The sequence below is a fragment of the Octopus bimaculoides genome, chromosome 16 (genome assembly GCF_046866305.1).
Source record: "Octopus bimaculoides isolate indiv1 chromosome 16, ASM4686630v1, whole genome shotgun sequence".
Classification (NCBI taxonomy): Eukaryota; Metazoa; Mollusca; class Cephalopoda; order Octopoda; family Octopodidae; genus Octopus; species Octopus bimaculoides.
Genome location: NC_142943.1, coordinates 45918266 through 45942988, shown reverse-complemented (window position 1 = coordinate 45942988; position 24723 = coordinate 45918266). Strand labels below are relative to the sequence as shown.

The following is a 24723-nucleotide window of genomic DNA, read 5'->3' as shown; positions in this document are numbered from 1 at the left end:
TACATAACATATATGAACATTATGTATAAAAGACATATGTCCCTACTAACTTATGTTGGATTCCCTAATTACACAGATATATGTGCTTTGCAAATATTCATGATATCACATGATTCGCAGAAGAAAATACATATATACACAAACCTCTGAATTCACAACCCCATGGACTTATAAATTTACAAACCCATCGATCAAATTTGAAGTCAAAATCTATGAAACTCCACAATAATGTGCACATGCTCAAACACAAACAGAATGCATAATGCAGGTTGTACTTGTATGTAAACATGTGAGTGAGAGAGAGAGACAGACAGACAGACAGACACAGAGAGAGAGAGAGAGAGAGAGACAGAGAGAGACAGACAGAGTGTGTGTGTGTGTTTTTGTGTTTCCACTATCGCTGACAGCCGATGTTGGTGTTTTTTAATTTCCCGTAACCTAGAGGTTCGGCAAAAGACACCAATAAAATAAATGCTAGGTTTACAAAGAATAAGTCCTGGGGTCGATTCCTTCGATTAAAACCCTTTAAAGCAGTGCTCCAGCATGGTCGCAGCCAAATGACTGAAACAAGTAAAAGAGTAAATATATATATATATATATATATATATATAGAGAGAGAGAGAGAGAGAGAGAGAGAAAGAGAGAGAGAGAAATGTATGTGTGATGTGTGTGTGCGTGTGAGTCATTTCGTTTTGTTACAGGGAGTTGATACAAAAAAAAGCCTTCAAACTTTCGCATACCCTTTTGAGCCAAAATTCTGAAAAAAAAAAAAAAGATGAAAAATAGAGAGAAATAGAAAGTGGTGTGATATCAACAAAAGGTATTTTCAAGGAATATTCAATCATATTTTGATTAAAACATTAACGAAGGCAAAGTTTTTTCAATGTGTTTTGTGTAAAGTGTTTCGAAAGTATTTCGCTTTTTATATCGCTAATATTTCTATTTCCCTTCGTTTTTCTTGCAAACCTCTGCTAATTTATAATCTAGTTAGTGATGTCTTTTCCTCACTGCATAAGTAATTTGGTTAACCACTGCTCCGAACGAATCGGAGAACGATAAAGAAATAAAACTGTAAACTCATTTCTCTCTCCCGTCGTATGTGAAAACGCACATTGACCGTTCGATTAATTATATAGCTTTTTAATGTAGAAATGTTAATAACAGCAGCCCAAATATATACCATTTAATGTATTGGGTTGGGAACTAAGTTCCCGCCGTTTAAAAAAAAAATTGGAATTTATTGCGTTTTTAGATTTTGGAATCTATTTTTTTCGAGAATTCTATTTTTTAATCATTTTGGAACACAGAGGGAACAACACAAGGACAGAAAGAACACAAAAGTGGAGGAAAAATAAAATCGAATGAAAAGAATGGTAATGATAAATCAAAAGGTGGAATGACGTCTACTCGAACCCCACACTCCAGTTAACGTCATTGAACGCTTTTAGAAAAAGAAAAAAAATTTAACACGTGTTATTTTATTTTTGTCTCTTTCTCCTTGTTGTGTGTTGCTTGTTATTAATAATGGTAATGATACCTGTTTAGTTTTATATATACTGGCTCACGTTATGTTCGTGTTTGAATGTCGAGGGCACATTCAAATGTAATAACGCACACGGTGTAATGTGATGAATATGTCAGAAATAGATGTTGTTACGTTAAGTCTGGCTGAAGAGCTTAAGTATGTTTTTCATACAGAAAGTGAAATCAATTCATCTTGGAATATATGCATTCTTAACTTCTGTAGTTCATACAAGGTAAGCCTATTTCTGTTATATTTGTTGTATTCGCCGTGTGTATTTTAATAGTGAGTAATTTGTGGTTTTATAGCGACAGCTCTGTTTATAGCAAGTCGTATTTTAATATCCTACTAAATTTTGTATATATATATATATATATATATATATATATATATATACACACACAAATAACTTGTTAGATAAAAGCAGACTGTCAAGAAAAATATTTCTTTCATTTAGTTAAATATTTTCAAAAATAAACTTTCTAGTAACAATAGTTTCTGAGATAATAGAATGAATACCTAAGCAAACTGTTTTAAAACAGGAACCCAAATATTGGTATTTGAATGTGTTGATAGCAGTGCATCGTAAACCCGAATATAGTATACTTACAACACATTTTCCTCGTAGACAGCGCCATTGGGAATTTATGTTACAAGGAGTTCCATCAGGCATTAAAGCAATATGTCCGGAAGCCCCTTCGTTAGACTGACTGGTAAGATCACATTCTACTTCACATAAACCTTCTTTGCCGATCTTTTTATCTGTTTGATTGAAAAGATTTTAAAATAAACAAAAAAAGAAAGTCAAAATTTGTTAACAGTTGCTCTTGTTTCTTAGAGCAGATTTATGTGGGAATATGTATAAGGATTGTGTAAAATGTTCTCTGACTCAATACAAGATTGAAACAACTGACTAGGAGTCTTCAGTGCTTAAAAGAAGTAATTGGCACACATAAATAATCAATAGTGCCCAGAAGTTTCAGAAATCTTCATTAGAATGGGCTAATGTATAATGAGGAGCCAGGAAAAGAGAATCTATTGGTCCAGCAGTCCCACGATTTGTGTGAAACGAATGCGAACTGTGCCTCTCCAGGATTAGCCTCACAAATCACCGACATAAACACGCTGAAAGGCCTCGAGTTGAATACACCGAATTTCCAGCAGAAAAATATGTGATCCAAATGGTCGGGAATCTTTCAGCTGAGCTAGGCTCACAGAGTAAACGAAAGTACTCGATCAAGGTGCTTTACAAAACAAGCATCTAGTTGCAACACAGGAATATGAATACTGCTTCGGCAGCAACAATTCTAAGTCAGTTACCAGCTTTAAAAGCCATTGTAGGCCGTATGCTTACTAGAGGAAAAAACTTAAACGATTGTTTATCAGTGATGGTCATTAGTAGTTCAACGTCTCGACAGCCACCATGACGGTAGCCTCCTCCCATAATCCGAGAAAGACGATTCTGCAACTCTTTTCTGAACAACCTGCACAAATATTTCATTTATTGTGATCGATCCCTCCATCAAATCGAATTTACCTGAACAGGTCCACGGTGTACCACACGTCAGGTGTCGCAGAACAACGTGAGATGAAATGTTTTGCTCAAGAACACAACTCATTACTCGGTCCAAGAATTTAAACCACGATCTCGCGCGCGATCGTGAGCGCAATATTTTAAACGCAATGCCATGTGTCCTCACGTTTGTCAGGGTCGGCATTGTCAAAGAATAGACCCTACGTTTCCTCTGATGTCATAAAAGGTGACTAAAAGAAGTTCACGTGAGATTTGCACTCGGACCTCGTAAAATCCTCGCCGGCAACGATTACCCCAATAGAACCATGGTTGTCGTTTGAGTGGTGTAAAGGTGACATCCACCAGGAGTAGGGGATCACCAACAAATGGTGGATGCGGCGACACGCTGTTAATTTGCATACCTCCATGTTGTTATTGTTACTATAACTAACAGAGTAACGAGAGACCAGAGCGTTTTCATTTCCTCTTCATACTTTGACTGAAGTAGGGACGGGGGTTCTACTTGAAATATAATGATAATCAAATGGGTTTGCGGTAAAAGATTTATTGTTTTTCTTTCACTTATATTTAATCTTTCCCAAAACGTTTTGCCAGGGTTTTTCTAAATAACTGTTATTATTATTATTATTATTGAAAGAAATGAATTTGTTTCGGTAACTTACCGTCCTCATCTATTTCGTAATGGTCCCAATCTGCCTTTGTGGTGATTGGTTTTTCCTTACTTGTCACTGTGGATAGATCACACTTCGATTGTTGTGGTTTGTATTCAAATGACCTACAAGATCGATTTTTAAGACATTCTCTTGCACAGTCTTCGACAGTTGCATTGAAAATCCGGCCCAAGTCGTCATATCCGTAGATGGAGTGTTTAGGAATGTATTTAAATAGATCGCTGACTAAAAAATCACAAAGAGGAATGGAAATGAGTAATCGCCGAAGATATTTCAGAGGTTTCAATTTAGGAAAGAAACAACATAATAACTATTAATCTCGGACTTACACGTTATTTTCTAACATGATGATACTGTCATGTACTAATATTACTCTCCTCCTCTCTTTCCCCCTCTCTCTCCCTTGATACCCGCTTTCACTCTCTTGAAAGATAAACGAGTTGCCAAAACCTTAGATTTTTTTCACTCCTCACAACAAATCAATTTATAAATCTCATTAATTTATGTTCATCTCGAAATAACTGTTGATATGTTACGGTCAACCGTTCTTCGTTTCTTGTCTATATTCCTGTACTGAGACTTTAGAATACGCTGCTGTGATGGTATTGCGGACCCATTTGTTCGCATCGACATATTCAGTGGAGACAGCTCTTATATTAATTTACAATATAACACCATAATTGAACAGTTTGTTATCAAACTTAAATGCAGCTTTCTATCTGAGATACTTTCTAGATTTCTAAATTTATGTGAATGGTTGTAAATATGGAAATCTGTATCAATAAAATTATAAATACTTTATTTATACAAATGTCTACTGGATTATATTCAAATGTTTGTTGGGATGTTTACAAAAAAGTTACATTCACTGTTGCTTTTATTATTTCATGCTAAATTAAATTTCTGCAGATAGCTGCAATTTCACCCGAAATTTACAAAATGGTCAAAAGAAGAAACTCCAATACTATTGTGTTGGCGTTTTTCTGCTGCACGATAACACCCACCGTCATATCGCCAATATGACCAAGGAAGCCACTCAAACGCATGGCTGGGAAGTGCTGCCACATCCACTGTACTCTTCTTATTTGGCACCAACGGATTTCCACCTCGTTCCATCTCTTTCAAATGTTATGCGCGGAGTTTCGCTCAATATTGATGCAGAATCGAGAGCTTAGCTGGATCAATTTTTCAAGTCGAAATCGGGTGATTTCTACCAACGAGGTATTGAAAATCTTGTTAAACGTTGGGAAGAAGTTGTAAACAACAAGGGTGAATACATTATTGATTAATTAGTTGTTATTTTTTATTAAACCTTTTAAAAACCTTAAATTTTATAAAACGGCGGGAACTCGGTTGCCAACCTAATAGTTTAACTCTTTTGTATTTAAACCAGCCATATCAAGTCCAAATATTCTACCTGTTTTATGTTTAAATCAGCCAGATCTGGCTTCTTACACCTACCTTACAATGTCAGTCTAAAACTAAATAATCACATCATAGAAATATTGACGGTGCATGATAATACTTGATTAATTCAAATCAATGTGGATTGATAAGCATTGTGACGTAATCTGAATACTAAAGGGTCAACACAGAACTCACCTGGTGAGGGCAGTATATACAGATCCCAATACTCTTGCACATTCAGCATTTGATTTGACGTTGTTTTGGTTGAAAGATCACATTTTCGATGTTCTCTTTTATATTCAAAAGAATGACAATCATTATTTCTCAGACAAAGAGACGCACACTCCGAGGGACTTACGTTGAAATGGCGATGAAGATCATCAAAACCTTTAATTGAGCGAAGTGGATATTGGACGAAGTAACGAAGTTCTGTTAGATGTAGAAATAGAAGAATTAGGTTTTTTTTAATTTTTTCCTTAATAATTTTTTGTTCACATATAGACAATATTCGACATAAATTAAAACTTTCTCTTCCATCAGGCATTAAATAGAAGCGATCATCGGTGAGTAAGCAGAGTCGTTGAATCGTCGGAGAGAAAGACTTAAGGAATTCGTTCTGACCCTCCACTCTGAATTCAATTCTCACTGAAGTCTACATTCAGTGAGAATTGAATGAAGTCTACTCTTCTCTTCATCCTTCTTTCATGGAAAATTCGATTGGAGAGGGAAGGGACTCTGCCAGGTTTAAAGTGCACAAGACACGCGTCATTTCACAATGGTGCTCCTACGACCCCATTAGTAATTGAGTGCTCAAGAAAGGATGTGGAGCAATTGTGTTATATTTTTAGACATTTTCCCCTTTCCCCATTTATTCTTTAGTTGAACATAATGGAAAGTATCAGCAAAATCGCCTTTTCTAAACACTAAGTCCAGGATGAAGTGAAACAATCCAGAAAATGATTCAGCTGACAAAAATATAAAAGAAAATTTATTTTAGAAAAAAAATCATGAATCATGAAATCATGGCCGCATCTCTGAGCTGAAACTACAACAACAAAAAATTGCTTTGTTTTATGCTCTCAACTGCTGGTGGAATGGTAAGAGTGCTGTCGTGACACACAGCATATTCCGGACCTATTTCAATCTTGCAGAATCCATCCATCTTCATTCCTATACAGCTGGTTTCTTCCAGAAAGTTAAAGAGAGAGGAGAAGGAATCTGTTCCATTACTGGTCCTCTACATATGGACTCTGAATGGATGAACCGCAAAATTGAGTTTGACGAGGTTTTGAACAGAAAATGCAGAGAGTCGGAAGGAATATCGAAAATATTAGGTCTGGATTAAAATTAAAATAGACGACTTACCAGAAAAAAGGTCAGAAAGAGATCTCCCAGTTTCTTTAAATTCCTTCGGATCAATAAATTCGTGTCTGGCTAACGTAGCACAACGTTCTGATGCTCGCTGACGGATTATTTCAGCAACGTTTGTCTCTTTGGTATTACACGACTGTAATACAAATTTTATTTTAATATATATATATATATATATATATATATATATATATATATATATATATATATATATATATATATATATATATATATATATATATATACACACACGTATTAAATACTATCATTATACTATAATAAAGAAAGTTGCTTATAAATTAGTAATTAGTTTGCAATATGTAACTTTTACTAAAAGAAAGTAATTATTAAAGTCTGTCTCTAGAAGACTTTTACAAATTCTATTTTAATATATATATATATATATATATATATATATATATATCAAAATGTGGTTTTTATAAGTATTTTTAAATTGGAATTACTTGAAGTTGATCATCAAATCGATGATCACGGAAAATATTGTGCAATTAAGTGTACAGAGATTATTCGCTATTCAGCCCGACAGGGCATTTAATAATATGCTAGTCAAACAGTATAAGCGACACATGACTTATATAGTATTATAATAGTACGTACATGGGTATTACACAATTTGGCTCGGACACTGCTTCCTCTGCACCATTCAGTTCCAACTGGTCTGCAAATATAAAACAAAGGTTTCATTTCTTTGTCGTCTTCAGCTAAGATAGTTATTTAATTAATGAGGACCAGCTTCTATAAAACACGTGTGCAAACTCAATCCCTATTTCCACTCATTTTTTTTTTCAACAGTTTCTAAATTAAAGTTTTGAAAAAGTTTCTAACAGCTAAACCATTGGGATCAGTATAATCGTGTAGCTACCCCACTCTCTCAAATTTCAGGCTTTGGACTTAAAGTAGAAATGATTATTATTATTTTATTATTATTATGTTATTATATGAATAATAATGAGTGTGGTAGTAGTTGTGGCGAGGATGGTAATAATGATAATAATTGTTTTATTGCTTCCTATTTTGGCACAAAGCCAGCAATTTCAGAGGAGTGGGCAAGTCGATTACTCAAATGTCCAACTGGTACTTAATTTATCGACTCTCAAAAAGGATGAAAGGCAAAGTCGGCCTCGGCGGAATTTTAACTCAGAACATAAAGACGGTCGAAATGCTGCTAAACATTTTGTCCGGCGTACTAATGATTCTGGAAGATCGATTAATGATGATGAAGACAATGTTAGTGGTTGTGGCAAGGATGGTAATAATAACTATTTGAACTGGAAAGGAATTTTGTCTTTCATCCTTTCGAGATCGATATAATAAGGACCAGTTGAAAACTGGAGTCGATTTAATCGACTCAACCCCTTCCCCAAACTTGCTGGCCTTGTACCAAAGTTTGAAACCATTATTATTATTATTATTATTATTATTATAGTCGTCGCACAGTATACAATATCGTGAGGTTGTTGATTGAAGATGTATCTACCGGGGGATTTCAGATAAACAGTACTTAACGTAATACGCGTGCAGTTCCAAGTAATGTTGACTTTTGCAATACATACTGTTATTATTATTATAATATTATTATTATTAATAATAATAATATAGAAAGGATTGAGGTAACTCCTCCTGAAGATATAGAGTCAAAATTAAAAGAAGAGTACCATTTGTTATCTAGTGAACAATATTTCGACATCTCGTGTGACTTCAACTGGTTCAAAAAATCATTTATTTTTTGAACCAAGTCCTGAATTACGCTGAAACTTAGTATATCTGAAACAATGGATTTTGAGACGATCGACCGACCAGCTTTATGCTAAAGGTCTGCTCAATAATGGCTGAAGTTCAACAGCCGTCTAAGGATGAGATACATTATTAACTTACAGCAGTTGTAAAAACACTTCAAGTAAGTTTCTTGTAGGAGTAAGAAGAATGTTTCGCGTGTTCAAACAGATCAGCACATATTTATAAAGGTTGACTTAGGAAGTCAGCAGCTTGTTTCAAGTCAGATAAGAATCTCAGAAAATTAGTGATATGTCTTGCATCAGGTTAGATAAATAAATTTCAAATAAATTTACTTACTTGGGATTGTTACATTGTCGTGTGGACAATGTAACGCCTGTTCCACACTTTCGATCACAGGGTGAATAAGAACTCCATGCACTCCAACCACCTGTTATCACAGGAACTGATGCCCAGAAATTAGTTTCGTTCAAACTCTCACAACGCTTATTTGGACGGCAAACCTAAATTGTCAGCAGGTAAATCGAGAGAGTGTTAGAACGGCATTCGCTAATACACTGACCTTAATTGTGAAAAGATAAATAAACTCAAGTTTACAGATATCTTCCATGAAAATCTGTTTATAAAGTTGTCTTTTAAAACCACTGGGGTTCAAAAAAAAAAGAAAGAAAGAACGAAAAGGTATCTGCTGAAATGGAAGAGTCTATTCTCGCTTAGTACCCCTTGCTATAATTGCTATGATATAATGATAAGAGAAGATAGTTTTTTTGCAGATTCAGACTTGAATAAAGTTAAATTATGAGTTATATTCCCGCCAGAAAAACACACTTGGAATGTATTCATCGCTTTGTGTTACATGGTTCTGATTCGATAAAATTCATAGTGAAGAACTGGGTCAATTTAATTGAAAGTGTACACGCACACAGGCACGCATACATACCTACATTTCAAAAGCTTGGAATCCATTTAGTAGAGTTTCTGTTAATACTCAGGGATCTGGCTATGACAGTTTTGCAATGCTGTAGTGAAGTTTAGCAATGTTTCTTAAATACATGTTAAACAGGAATCGAGTGAAAGACATAACTCACCATTTGTGGCCCGCAGGAAAGACCATTTGTCCCTCCCGTGTCGATTCTAATTCGCCCATACTGGTTTCCTTTTTCCAAGTAGGCACACGAAATTATTCCACATTTCTGAAGAGTATACAAATATATATATATATAAAACACACACACATATATATACATACATACATACATACATACATGCATATATTTTTAAAGATTAAATATCAAATGAGTTAGTGGGAAAGAAATGAATAAAGTTTTTAAGATTTACATAATAGTAAATATACTCACATATTTCGGATATAAATCAATATAAGAGAAACCTTTGCCGTACCTAATCCGGCAGTAATCATCCGGAGTCGTGTATGTTGCTGTGGAACGAATTAAAATATGGTATCTGTTATTTAATATGAATCTCATCTGCGGTTATTTAACAACTATTTCAATGTTTCTTTTATCTCCTTGAGAATGTTTATGCGACGTGAGCATGCTCGTTGAGTTGAGATTATTCATTAACCCAAACCAAGTCCACGATCTACTGTCAATTCGTTTCTAGCTCACGAAATTTTCACTTTATTTATATTGCAATTTGTGAATAATGTTGTCGTTGGTTACATGTTTCTAACTCACAAATCATTGATTCACGGCATTTCTGATGGTGATAGTAACAATGAAATGACTGTAATTCGTTGCTTTAACTTCTTTCAAGAAGCAAGAGCACCATTTGCCGCCAACGCTTACATCCTTTGCCGTAACACATCAGCTGTATATATATATATATATATATATATATATATATATATATATATATATATATATATATATATATAGTACTTAACACATGTCGCGCAGATTAAATAGTTATATTTAAGTTTGTGACTTATATCTGCATTATTTATAGTTTCACAGACTCAAATATCCCGTCTGATTGCCCGGGAGTTAGTGATGCTGAGTGGTGAGGCAACCACCACCACAGATCGTAAATCGTGCTAACGATTCTGCCAGCTCGCCGCCTAATTTGAGTTCAATCTTAATAATCAGTTCGGTTGTTAGGTGTTATGACCATTAACAAAATGTTGCTAACACTGCTGGACAGGTGCTGAATAGGGGAAGGTCTAAATTTGGCACCAACCATTGGAAATAGCTTCCCTTGCTTTCGTTAAAATTTCCAGTGAAATGCAACATTTCTATAAAAGTTATGGAATTCTATTAACAAAAGATTGTTTAGAATTAGCTAACAATGAGTTCCGTTGATGAAAGCAAAATGAAAGTTCAGTCTTTTTGTTAAGGAATACAGCTGATTATTTGCAGTATGAGAAGCTTCTCACAGAGTTATTCTCTGTCCAGTAGCCGTTCTAATACCTAGAATTGCTAAAGGCGGTGAGCTGGCAGAAACGTTAGCACACCGGGCGGAATGCTTAGTGGTATTTCGTCTGTCTTTATGTTCTGAGTTCAATTTCCGCCGAGGTCGACTTTGCCTTTCATCCTTTTGGGGTCGATAAATTAAGTACCAGTTGCGTACTGGGATCGATCTAATCGACTGGCCCCTTCCCCCAAAATTTTGAGCCTTGTGCTTAGAGTAGAAACGAGTACCTAGAATTAGTACAACACCTGACAGTTATCCAACTAGTGGTTCTATCAAGTGATGCCAACTGGCTAACAGGAACGAACTTTATCCATTATCTAGTAAAATAAAAGCAATGTTACTATTTTAGAAATAAAGAACAAATAACCTCACGAAGGAACAATGATACTGCCTCTCTGTAATACTGCTTATTTTGACATTAAACCTATAATACAGATATTCAGTGTGGTCAAACCAATCAAGAATCAATTGGATATATTGGTTCTTTGAGATTGAAATATAATTTGGTTAACAAAATTATTCGTATTTTGCAGTAAATCGAGATGGGCAAGTGTTTAAACAAAGACTTTATTGTCGATGGACTTAGTGTTTGTCTTGAATTCCATGTTTAAAGATACAATCACTTTTGTAACTAGAAACCAGGAAATATATCTTAGAACGATCCACTGAACGTGAAAGAGCAAGATATAGCTATCAGATAACAAAATAAGACAGAAGAAAAATAATAAAGTAAAAAGTGAAAAGGCACACACACTTACCAGGTAGTAATCCGCTACCAAAAGTATCTACAATGGAATGAGTCTTTCCTTTGGTTACGCTGACGGAAACATTTTCTTCTTGCATACATTTGCCTTTACCACTAAAAGAAAAAGATTTTGTAAATATTTATCCAATTTGCAAAATATAGGATTCCCACAAATCGATATGAACTTCAAACTTGACTTATTTTTATCAATTCATTAAATTCCACCGAAGGAAGATAAAGAAGATGGGAAGCTACTACAACTGTGATCGTTACTCGTTGTTACCAACGCTGCCAGTGTCTTTGTCAATAATGCCATTGGTCATTACCACCAACACCACTGCCTTCACTAGTGTTGCCACAAGCACCACAACTACTACAACCTCCACTGTCAATACCACCTAACACTGCTACCATCACAATCATTACCACTGTCACTACCATCATTGGCACCGACATCGCCGCCACCAAACGCTACTACCAAAAAACACTATCAGCACCAACATCGTAATTACTAATAACACGAGATCACTACCATTACCACTGACACCATTGCCACCACTAATACCATTCTCCAGACTCCTGCTATAGAGAGAGAAAGTTACGTTCGTATTCTGTAAACGAAAGTACAAATTGAAAAAAATATATGTATTTAGTTATCCTAAACTTATGTTTTTAAGCCTAGACTAAACCATCACAACATTGATTCCAAAAATACTAAATGTTTGTTCGATTCTATTGTCATAATATATTATAAAGAATTACCGTTTTAACCATCTTTCGAAGTATTTTGCTGCGCAGACGCTCCATCCAGTGTTTCTGTCGCCCATTACACCACTTCTTCCCGTATAATTTGCACAATTGGGATGACCGTCATGAGGAATATCAATACTGAAAGCAACAACAAATATTCTTTGAAATATTAGAATACACTTTTCTTCATCTGAAGTTTTAAAAAGATTTAAAGAATTATAACAAGATTTAAAGAATTATAACAAGATTTAAAAAATTATAACAAGATTTATTAATGTCATATCTACACAGCTTCATAAGTCCAGTCTTCAGTGATTACCAGGGACCATGTCTCTCATATCACATCGACATAGAATCGAATTGTTGGTCTCTTGAAATACCGTTTGGTTGTACTTTTGTGGAGAGAAAGGTGAGAGATGAAAAGTGATAGTAAGGAGGAAGAGGGCAAGAAAGACGGAAGAAAAAAATAGATACTGAGAAGTAGAATGTGAGTGGTGAATTGGAGCTGAGTCAATGAATGTGGTCGAATAATCCAGCTTGATTTGGAGACGCGAACCAACCAGAACTACGAAACGTAAGGGGTATTTTTTAGATGAGTTTGTTGTTAAAGTAATGAATAAACTATTCTTAAAATCTCCAAGAGTCATCGCTCTGAAATATCTTTCATCGTTTAAAGCCAGCGAGGGAACCTCTAAGTGGTCTTTTGATATTATAGAAATATCAGCTAAATTTCATGTTTGGTCACAATTGAAAAGTTCCTGATCATAGGTCTACTTGACCAGGACCAGCCTAAACAGCAAGTTTTGTTTTATTACGAAGTACATACCCATGAGCTATTTCATGACTTAAAGTGTCGTAGTCTCCCCACTTGATTGATTTGGAAATTGCACATCTACCGCCACCACAAATTCCTCCAGAACCTCCAAGGCCGAGCAGGTTGCTATTTTTGCTACTGAAATAAGAATTATACTGGAACTTAATAAAAAAGAACACAATTTTCTAGGCAACATCAAAGTACACACGAGATCTGATATGTTCATCACTGAAAATTAAATTTCGTAACTAGTTATGACATGGATTTCTATCGACATGAGTTGTAAATGAATAAAACCTACGAGTTTGTGGTTCACATTTATTCTAGAAAAACTTTCTGATACGAAGAATATGGGGAAAGTTTTGCTAAACGAAGTAAGATGACAGACATTAGATAAAAGTATTCAAGTTTAGCAAAAACATTTACAGATGACATCTTTGGACTTGGATCATAAAGTTCAAATGCGTGAAGGCCTGACGCGAGAGGCAAAAACCTGAGAAGGCCAAATTTCAAATTAACCTAAAATCGGAATGTCGAAAGCTCGAGAGACTGAATATTTGAAACACCGAATTTTAGAAATATTTTGGGGCAAAATATGATAAATGGCATTAAAAAATGTATTTACGATTTTAAAAGGGAGTTTATTTGAGCGACATAGAATAACACATTTGTTTTTATATGCTACGTCAGAACCTTAAGGAGAAAATAAGAAGAAAACGGTCTTAAAAATATGTATTTAACAGTTTTAAAACGGAGTTTATTTGAGGAATCATATTTACTCTGTATTATGCTACCTCAAAATGGATATGTGGTTATGGGCTGTGATGAGCTGTGTGTTGTGGTGGAGAGGGGTGAGGCAAACAGAGGTGAAGCCAGACCGGAAGGGCCAGACCGGAAGGGTCAGATCGGAAGTGTCAGATCGGAAGTCTGCGACACGCGGTCGAAGGCTAGCACGTGGGGCCAGTGAGAAAACAGCGACGTTACGAGAAAGACGTGTTCTGATTAGGAGCGATCGTGTACCCCGCTGCGGTCGGCAAGGTAAGGTCCAACGCTTCATTCTGTCCTTTTGCTTCTTGTTGTCTTCTTCCTCCATCTCACCACAGGATATTTTAAAGAGAAATATAAAGAAAAACTAGTTTCGTTTTTCATATTATTTCCCCCCCCCCCCCCCCAAATATTTCAAATTTCGGTGTCCTGAGCATTCGATTCTTCAAGTTTCCGTATTCTGAAATTCAGCTTTCCCATGTTGGGCTTTCTCATGATCGGTCCACAAAATCTTTTGACTCAGCACAAAGATTTATATTTTTTAGCGAAAAACAAACGTTAATGACTTTTGACGTTTTCTTTAAAATGCTATCATATTACTTCGTTATAAAGAATTTTCGTTCAGAGTAAATAATAGAAAGAGGTATTGTGTGCGTCCGTGCGCGTGCATGAGTGTCTACGTGTCACCGTTTCTTCGTTTATGCATTTGGCACAAGACGGTCAATAAAAACCAGTTTCGCATTAAAAGATAACTCAGCCACCCAATAAATACAAATTGATAAAATAGGTACCAAACTGAAATGTCTACCTGGACCGATATGATCAGCAATATTCTTGGAAGGCAGTGCCCCCAGCTTGACCGCAGTCTAATATGCGAAACCAATAAAAAACGTAAAACATAAATGCTTTTGATGTATTAAGAATATTTCTGAATGAAGCTGTTCATTATTTGTCGATCTACAACAACGAATTATTGCTCGATTTTGTTCACTCTCATTTAAATAAAGATTGATAATAAAACTCACTTAGTTACGATGTGTATGTGATCATAGTTGAGTTTCCTTTCCTCTGCCCAAACACAAACACTTCGTAGAGCCAGCGCGAAACTGTTTGTTTTGTACCAAGACTGAAAGTAATCATCACAACTGATAAATGTTTGTTCAATATGAAAAAACAATGGACTGATTAATGGCACAAAGAAATGGGGAAATAATTGAATTCATAATTCGGTTGTCAACAGGGAAGCTTGACACGTCGTTGTCGCTGTCTTTACAATGATCGGAGCCGTCATTTTGATTAAGTTACCTTCCATCTGATGTTTGATGTCTGTCATTGAATAATATATTACGGAATGGGATGTTGCAGACTTGTCATCACATGTAGACAGAGCTCGAATCCAGTGGCAAATACGACCAAGTGTACTGAAGACGCTGGTTTCAGACTGTGTGATTCCTTTTCCAATGGGAAGGATTACAGTTAGTATTGCTAAACACTTTTCAGTTATATAGTGATAGCACATTACAGTCGTGAACTATATTTGACCATGGTATATATTTACAGCTCGGTGGACTTAGCTAACAGGAGTTATTTATCATCGAGTGTTAATACAAGACAGCATCGTTGACGGGACACGAAATATCGACCTTTCAGTTGGTTGATAGGTTCATACTAATTGAGCCTATCGACCTTTCAATCGGTTGATAGGTTCATACTAATTGAGCTATCTATGTCTTTACTCTGAAGTAAATAATTCAATCTTGTGTGATGATTTGTTCTTTATTAGTCATGAATCCTCTGGCAAAGTTTGTGGCATGTCGAATACATTAAACCGCTGAGGAGAGTAAAAAATCTAACGTTTCGAGCTTTTGTCCTTCAACAGTTGTCTGCTGAACAGGAAGTATTTGGAAGGCTTCACATCTCTACCCTCGATGATATAAACACCTACTTCATATTGTACTTATTGCTGAAGGGCAAAAATATGTAAGAGATTTCTTCTCCTCGCCGTTATTGAATTTATTCAACAATTCACGACCTTTTCTTTGTTTATTGTTGTAGTCCCTCACCAGTTTTCTCGCAATCGAGATTTTATGTTATGTGAATCCTTTGATTTATCAAAATCGGTATTCATTAGATGTCAGTTTAATCGTACAAGGTTTTATTAAACTCTAGAACAGAGATGAAAACAATTCTGATAGAACTTTGCTAATTTTAACTTAATATCTACAGCATTTGTACGATTCCTAGTTTTTTTCCTATCTTAATATTTTCTTTTATTTTTATCAGTCGTTCTGTTTTCGTCAAATTTTCTCTAAAATTATTTTTTTAAACGATATCATGGAAGAAGGTATTTTGTCAGAATACAGAATTAAATTGAGACTTACTGGATTTTCTCTAAAAATATTGATATACTTAATGATTAGTTTTATCGAATATCCCAGTTGGTTTTCTTTATTAAACTCATATTGAACCTGAAACATAGAAATGCAGAAGAAATACTGAAATGGTAGATTTTTTGCTTCTCTTTGTATTTCAAACAGTTTTCAATACAGAAAGGAAATAGTGTTTAAAAATACGAAATATATTTCTAGATTATTTACTTACCGTATTCCATGCAGCCACAAGATATTGTAGTTTTTCTTTCAAAGACTTAGAGTTCGTTTTCTCTTCCAAGTAATTGTATACAGACTGGTCATAAAATAAAGCCAATTCTATCGTTAACTTTTCATGTGTTGTTCTCGCTTCTTCCATTTTGTTTACTTGGGTGACAAAAAAAAAAAAAAATTCAGCATTGGAAATCATTTTCATATTTTGTTATTGAGCATAACATAATAGCAAAAAAAACCCTTTATCTTCAAAGATTTCTGTAAGAAAAAATGGTGTTGGCAGAACTATAGGGTCTTCTCATTTTCTTATATCAACCGTGTTAAAGTTGACTGAAATGCTCTTTTTTCTGGACCGTTAAAGTATATATCGCTAAAACATTCTTGATCAAGAGGATGATAACTGTGAAATTTAGTATGGAAAACAAGAAGAGTTTTCATTTGCGTTAACGTGTATATTATTACAAAATACAATTTAAAATATATAGCGTAAACGTTATGTTAAAAATATGCAAATTTCACTTGATTCTATGAAATAGATGTTGTCAAAAAAATAAAAATTTAGGTCCGTCAAGAAATAAGGTTCGTCAGAAAGAAAAAAATTCTTATTTTAAACTTTTGCGGAAACAATGACTGTTTTGCAGAAGCCTGTTACTTATTTGGGGAACGAAAGTGAAAGAATCGAACTCTTAAAACATTTTTAATTACATGCTTGAATTCTTTTAAAATGTAGTATCTATGTTATTGGAAGAACTTTGAAGCCGCTGCTACCAGGACAAACACTCTAGATTAAAAGGAAAGATTTTCAGTTCATTGACAAAAACTCACACTATAACATACCCAAATCTCTAATGCACAGTTGCAAGCTCCTAGCTTTTTATCGCTACTATGGCTTGCTTTGCTTCCCAGTACTAACTAATGACATATCGACTTCACTCAAACCATCCAACACACTCGGTTTAACCATTTGGCTTTTGGTTGCCTTTTGTGGAGTCTACTCTGTGGGAAACATTCGGACAAGGCATCATATCTCTGGATATCTCCCTACAACAAGGATCGGCGGGTCTAACAGTGGTTTTGAGCACTGTCCTTTCTTACTCTGATAAATTTATACAAAAATATTTTCAACATTATTTTCAGAACGAATTGATCTCCGTTCATTGTCTCATGCCTTATTTCTATCGCCGGGTGGTGTTTAAATTAAAATTTTATTTCCTTCAGTGTTCCACTTCTTTTGGCCACTATTTCAATGTTTTGTAAGACACGTAGGTCAATGGGTCAGCTCATTCGGCCTGAAATCTTACCATAGCGTCTTTAACGTTGGTAAAACTACCGAATAAAATAAACTTGAATTTAATGAAAAAGGTTGTGGGTCGCCGCGCCAAATCGTTCTCCCGCCAATTTGCGTACCTTGACTCGGAGCTTCACAACAATGATATGAGCACAACAATCATCATCAGAAGCGAGAGTAATAATAATAGGTAGACCCTTAGTTTAGTGAATGAGATTTCACTAGGCTATTGAATCTATATGTAGGAAATATAAAAAAATATGTTCAATCGTGTAATGGATCACAAGCTGAGACAAATTTCACGCGTTACAACGAAGCGAGATCAATTTATTTTATTGCTGCTGATCTCTCTTTTCCAAAAGTTATGTAAAATATTAATTTACCTTGTTGCATCAGATTACTGGATGCCCGTCTTGCAATCAAATAAATGTTTTCAGCACAAGTTGAACGAGGAGCAATTATTTGATAGTCACTGCCATTGGTAACAATTATTCCGTGCTGGAGGAAGTGATTATTGATAAATTGTGTAAAAATCGGGGACAGCTTCATGTCGAAAGTTCTATAGATATTCTAAGATGTTTAAGGAATGATGGAGTGGAACAGAAAATTTGTGACATCATCATTGGTCTTACTGAGATGTAAGGGCAGTAAAATATGCTAAATCGAGAAAGTAATTCTGTCTTATGGCGCTATGAACAACAACAACAATAATTTCTTATTTCCTACGAGGACAACAAAGTGACATTAAAATGACAAGAAATAAGATATGAAATTGCGCGCACGCGTGTGTGTGTGTACGCAAGCGCTATTGCATACGCAAAGGAAATGACCAAGTTCAGGCAAATAGTGCTCAGAAAGCACAGAAAAAGTTCAATAATTAAACACAGAAATAACCACCTGCCTCTACCTGGTGACCTTTCCCTCTGATAATCAAACAGATTCCGCTGTACAAGATGGTGTTAATGATAATAATGAATTTTCTAATTGGTTCATATTTCTAAAAAATATGTAAAGTTGATAGTCAGAGTGATGAAAGACAAACTCATTATGTTTAGAATTTGAACTCAAAACCATTAGAATGAAACAAATACATTATCGTATTCAGTGCTGTAGCGTTTCTGCCATTCAACTCCCCAAAGCGTTGTTTTTGTCATTAATACATGGCTCGGAATTTAGAAGAAGGGAAATATAATGAATTAAATAATTAAATGGATTCCCGTATCAGCACTCTAACCCTTTGTAGAATGACTGACGACATTGCCCTACTGGTCGAGGATTATGAACATCTGATAATATTTCAGCTGCCCAAATTTGGTCGACAGTTCTGTCGGAAAGACGAGCTGCGGGAGAACATACTTGACAAATACGGCTGCACCTATTCGGCGTTTCTGTATCGTTGCAGACGTCGCAACCTCGGTGCAAATTTGTGCATCATCAGCATTGATGTTGGCAGCAGAGATGTTTGGCCAGAGAACCCAATCTTTGCAAAAGGAGCAACAAAGCCGATGGTCTAACCTAGTCAAATGCAGCCTGGAGCAAGGCGCGCCGATCAGCCGATAGCTTTCCATCGATGCACTTTTAGGTGAGATTGGTCACCTCACTTCTAACTTCGTCTCAGTTCTTGGAGGTTTGGACCTAAACAGACTCATAACCGGACTCTCGATTCCAAAACAGACTACACCGTCACTAACGACATGAACTTGCCTCTCGATGAATCGAGATGCAAAATCACAGACTTGATTTCGTTACCATTTCATTCTCACTTTTACATAACTTATTTCTCATACGATTAGACGCAGCATCCGTTATTTTAGAAGCTGGAATTAGATTCTTACACCACTCTACTTCTGACGCTAAAGTTTGTATGCATCGAAGTCGGGAGTGTCTAATTCTGTTAATTTGCCATTTGCAGTTTGGTAAAGAAGGTGCTGTTGAAAATAATAGATATTCACTCGAAATTAAATATCATTCCTCACGGCTCATCAATATCAATATCCTTGTTCCGCTGCTACGGTACATCTCTTCCATCCGGGAACATCGAACAGCTTAAGTGTCGTCGGGCTTTTGTACCTGTCTCTCAACTTGGACAACGTTACCTTCGTGTTTAGTGCCGAAGGAATAATCAAAAGCGCCATTCTCACCGTCACTACTGCGAAATCCTTTCTAAAAACCTCATCTAAATCAGCTTTTAACTCCCTTCTGCTAGTTACTGTTTTCTCTAGATATTTTCTTACTCTTTAATTTTATAAATTCTTTAGCAAGCAACTTATATCAAATTATTGTTTTATTTTGTTTTATTTGAACGTGGACAAAATTTCACCGGCGGACTCAGGGTTTCTTACCCATACATGAAAGAATTCGTTGAAAGTAAAATAAAAAATATCAACAAACTCAATACTTACTAAACCGTTACAATAAGAGAGTGACACCATTCCTCTTCCAAATTGAGGTTTTCCAGACAAGAAACATTCTGGTTCGAACCGAATGTTTTCTTCATGTTCATTATTTTTATCGCTGACGACAACTTTAGCAGAGGGATGAATAACAGACTGTGGTGGCCACAAATCTAACAACAAACTAAACTGTGATGTATGTATGGCCAGAAATTTAGTCGAGCTGTTCACAGAAATTTGGCTTGGACCAGAATTGTATCTGAAAAGAAATCGAAAGTAATCATAATTACCACGTACATTGCAAGTATAACTGACTCAAAACAATGACATCTTCCGACCAGTGTCTTCATCTTGTCTGTATATAAAAAGTAGCTTATAATTTATGGTAAGACCTCACAACAGCTCAGTCTGCCTGGCACTAATTAGTTGTTGGTACTGTTTTTTGTCGTTAATTGTGGTTAGGCAGAATTGTTAGCACGCCGGACAAAATGCTTAGTGGTGTTTCGTCCGTCTTTACGTTCTGAGTTCAAATTCCGCCGAGGTCGACTTTGCCTTTCATCCTTTCGGAGTTGGGGAAAAAAGTGTAAAACTCTACATTCGTTGGTGTAAGAAAATAAAATTGTTTAAAGGGTAAATGATCGTGAGATGTGAACGATTTCCTCTGCTTGGATAAGACAATAATGAACTTAGTGATCAAATGTATAACTCGGGGAGCATTGAAGAGCTAACTTAGGGAAGTAGTGCGATAAAGGTATATTATTATGAATGAAAGAAGTATAAAGTGTTTCCAAACAAATCGCATTAGTTTAAACAGGGAAAATGACTAATCAGAGATAAACTAAAAACACGAAACAACATTACTTACGGATTAGAGTCGCTCGAAACAGTGGCCAGGAAAAATTCAGTGAAATTATCTTTTAAAATAGAATTTTAAAATAATGTTATAGGTATGTTGATGCAAACAGGAAAATAAAACTCAAAATATGAGTCTATATATATTTTTATAAATATTTAGCAGAAGTAACAAAGTGACTCTAGGTCCGAGAGTTTCGTGCGTTGGCACTTTATCAATCTAGTTGCAGGCCGAGAAATATATTTATCAGCGGCTATATAAACTCACAGGTCTTCGATCTGCAACTAGTTTGATAAGTGCCAAAGCACAAAACTCTCGGACCTTGAGTCACTCAGTTACTTCTGCTAAATATTAATGAAAAAAATAATAATATATCAATTTGAGATAAGTAATACAGATCCCATTTCTATTTATTCAGTTTGTAAATTCATCGAGTTCTTGAGGAAGGAAACGAGAGTCAGATAAGGCTGAACTTGTTTCAAACTCACAGATTTCAAAGTTAACGCGCGAAGGTATATTAGTTCTTGCTGTTAGCTAAAATTTATTTAAATATTCCATAAGGAGATGAGATGTAAAATCAACTCCTAAAGAATCCGAATTAACAAAAATAGAAGGATGCAAACGAAGTACTTCAAACCATTTCATTCAACTTTCTATTGTTTTTGTCAAAGAAATATTGAATTCTTTTCACTGATTGTCAGTGTGCCTGGGACAGTGTTGATGTATGTCTGAATATATTCACGATGATATTGTACGTCTAGGGTACTGATGAAGTTGACACATGTACAGGATATTGAAAGACTTGGCGTATGTACGGGATACTGATAGAAGAGTTGGCGTATTGATGAAGTTTACGTATATTTAAACATGTAACATATAAAAAGAAGATAGCATAGAATAGAAAACAAGTATTGCTGTGTTGTTAAGATTTCCTGTAAATCCTTCCTCTACGGGACCATAGCAATCCATGTTTAAAATACTCTTATTAGGGTTCTCAGATAATGTAGTATATATATATAAACCACAGTATGTGTGTGTATAATGATAATGCATACATTTCCACAATTCTCAACCTATTTTCACCAAACTTTACGCACACGTTACTTATGTCCCAAGGATGCTCATGCACTAAACATTTACCTTTGCCTATTCTGAGTTACTTGAAAGGTGATGCTTCCTTCCCTCTCTTCTTTTTGTTGATACCTTTATTTACCTACCAATGCGTTGTTTCACTTTAAGGATGCTTATTTACCCATCCATTATGATATTTCGACTGTTGTCCATTGTTTCAAATACGTTTTAGCATTGTCGTTCTAGCTTTTTTTAAACAATCACATATGATTCGTCCCAAAGAATCAGTCTTCAAATAAGAGTTTTGCTTCCACTAGCGAAAGTTATACGTATCTTTCAGAAAGCTCCATATCAATTAAAATTTATGCAGCATTCACTGTTAGTCTATGCGCAGACTATGTGGGAAGGCAGAACAAAAAGGCTTTTGTTAGCTTATCTCTCCGAAAAAATAACTCCCTTTGTTGTTGAAAAAAAATAAGCTTGCAGAGGGGAAGTTTCAACGCCTTCCTTCAATTTTCTTATACCATTTATGTGGGTGTTTCTGACAAGAAATTTCGCTTTCATGTTAAACAACTATATTTTGTGGTCATTACCCGTAATCTACTCCCAAAACACTTCAGAAGCTCTACTTTGCATCGCTTGCAAATTTATATGTTCTATGATCAATAAAAGGGCAACAACTTTCACAATAACCAGCCTTCAATTCGATTTTCCGTTCCTAGGTTAATCGGAAACATAGATTGCCGTGCTACTCATAAACCTTCTCGGTAGTTCAATTATTTGGTGGAAAAAATATCAGCAAAGTAACTTATCCAAAGGACGGGTGTGTTTGCTAGTTAGGAATAAAATTATTTTATCTTTAATTAATTCATTAATGAGCAATTAACGTTTTGCAAATAGACGTACCGAACGTAATTGTTAAGAAGAGCTCAACGTTTATTTTCATGAGATGGGTTTAGAAACTGCAACGAATTATAATTAATAATTTTTATGAAAATGAAAACTTTTTACTTACCTGATTTCAATGTTTCAAAGCCATTGAAATACCAGAAGCCTTCGTTGAACAATTCCTAGAGAAAGAAGTTAAATAACAGCATAAGCAATGTCAAATACGGAATTTCAAGATTGCCAATATACGTATGACATATGCGTGAGGAAATGGAGCAAGATTATATCATAATAATTAAATGTAATCAATGGAATGTGAGGAAATTCATAAAATACAATCAGATGGTGTGATCGATCCGTCATAAATCAATTTGTAGGATAAACAAAAGTATTAAATCTTCAGAGTATGATTCTCGTAATTCTCAAACTGTATTTTGTCATCATTAACCAATTCTAAAATGAAATATCCCAGTATCTGTTGCCCTTCTTAAAATCCTGAAAGTTACTTTGAACACACAGATAGGTCACATAGAAATATCGACCTGCCTCCCAGATTATTGACATGCTTTATACATTTCAGTTTTCTCTCATTTTGTCAATAACAGACGGATGAAGATCGATTTCCACTTCTTCAAAATATGACTTGAGTTTTATTTTCATCTGCTTCAAACAACTTAGATCTAATATAATATAAACACTCTAGAAAGAAAATAATTTCACTACTTACTCGTGTTGCAAAGTTACCAGTGGTTAGACTCATTAAAACCACCACGTACAAAACGTTTTTCTCTGTAATTCTGAGACCAGTCATGGTTGAAGGTGAAACATATTTTGTAACTTTGTCAATCGGAACAAACTTTATATAATAGATAAATAAATAAATAAATGATTTTTCCCTGATGGATCTAATACAAGAAGATTTATGATCGAGTTGTTATTCAAAAGAAATGTCTTGAATAAATTATTGTGAGCACGTTGATAGAAACGTGCAACGGGGTTTTTCAGTGGAAATTAAATTCAGTTTCAATAGGTAAGTCGAGATAAACACAAAAATATCTTTGAAGCACTTCAGTTTAACATCTGATGGATTAGAAAGGAATGGTAATTATTTGAAGTTTTTATTAGTTTATCAATGAATTCATGTCAAGCACGTGCATAAATGTGTGCACCACCGACAAACACAGACAGATATATATGTGTGTGTGTGTGGAGAGAGAGAGAGAGAGAGAGAGGCAGACAGAGAGAAATAGATAGATAGATAGATAGATAGATAGATAGATAGATAGATTACGCAATGGCATAAATCAAATTTTGTTTGTTTTCTGCTTTCTACGATCTAGACAAGATTATCTTACATAAAAGATTAAGATTTGGGAACTATTTTTAGAGAACCGTTGCTAAGATCTCTAACCCCACCCGGAAAAGATAAAGACAACTAAATAAATATAAAGCCATAAATTTAGGGACATTTGATGAAGGAAATGTTGACGATATTTTATATTGCAACAGGGATTTGAAAGACGATTCAAGATTGGTTTCTTTTGACAAAACACCAGCCTTAACCATTTTAAATCAGGGGTGGGGCAATAAGTGGGATGTTATGACATATATACCGTTCTCAAGTTCTTTAACGATATGATTATAGAGTCAGTTTTACTTCGCTGATTTTTTTAGTTTTTTTAAAAATATTTTATTTATTTATATCTTCTTGCTTTGCGTCGTCTGCCCCAAAGGGATTTCATATTGATTTCTAGAATTGTCACACAGCATATGACTGGTACATTTTTGGATCGATCCCCAGTAAGATGAAGACAAAGTTGATGTCATAGTGGGAATTGAACTTAGAAAGCAAAAAGACAA

General features: G+C 35.1%; 1 protein-coding gene across 1 annotated transcript; it reads right to left on the bottom strand.

The window, feature by feature from the left end:
* Positions 1-591: 591 nt before the first annotated feature.
* Positions 592-23746, bottom strand: LOC106872488 (A disintegrin and metalloproteinase with thrombospondin motifs 14). Its single transcript, XM_089364621.1, has 20 exons — positions 23591-23746; positions 22991-23045; positions 20917-20965; positions 20061-20310; positions 18042-18156; positions 16369-16523; positions 16149-16235; positions 14793-14893; positions 13015-13140; positions 12201-12326; positions 11452-11552; positions 9619-9698; positions 9349-9453; positions 8600-8763; positions 7124-7184; positions 6500-6641; positions 5330-5563; positions 3719-3952; positions 2133-2284; positions 592-757 (listed from the first exon to the last, which is right to left on the bottom strand). Exons 1-20 carry the CDS (start codon positions 23672-23674, stop codon positions 725-727), a joined length of 2454 nt encoding a protein of 817 aa, XP_089220747.1. The 5' UTR covers positions 23675-23746; the 3' UTR covers positions 592-724.
* Between the last annotated feature and the right edge of the window lie 977 nt (positions 23747-24723).

Excerpts from the sequence above, each read along its gene's own strand:
- LOC106872488 (XM_089364621.1), bottom strand. The coding sequence starts at position 23,674 with ATGACTGGTCTCAGAATTACAGAGAAAAACGTTTTGTACGTGGTGGTT. Across the intron at positions 12,327-13,014 it reads AGTCATGAAATAGCTCATGG|TATTGATATTCCTCATGACG; the intron begins GTATGTACTTCG and ends TGTTGCTTTCAG. Across the intron at positions 5,564-6,499 it reads TCTTTCTGACCTTTTTTCTG|AACTTCGTTACTTCGTCCAA; the intron begins GTAAGTCGTCTA and ends TACATCTAACAG.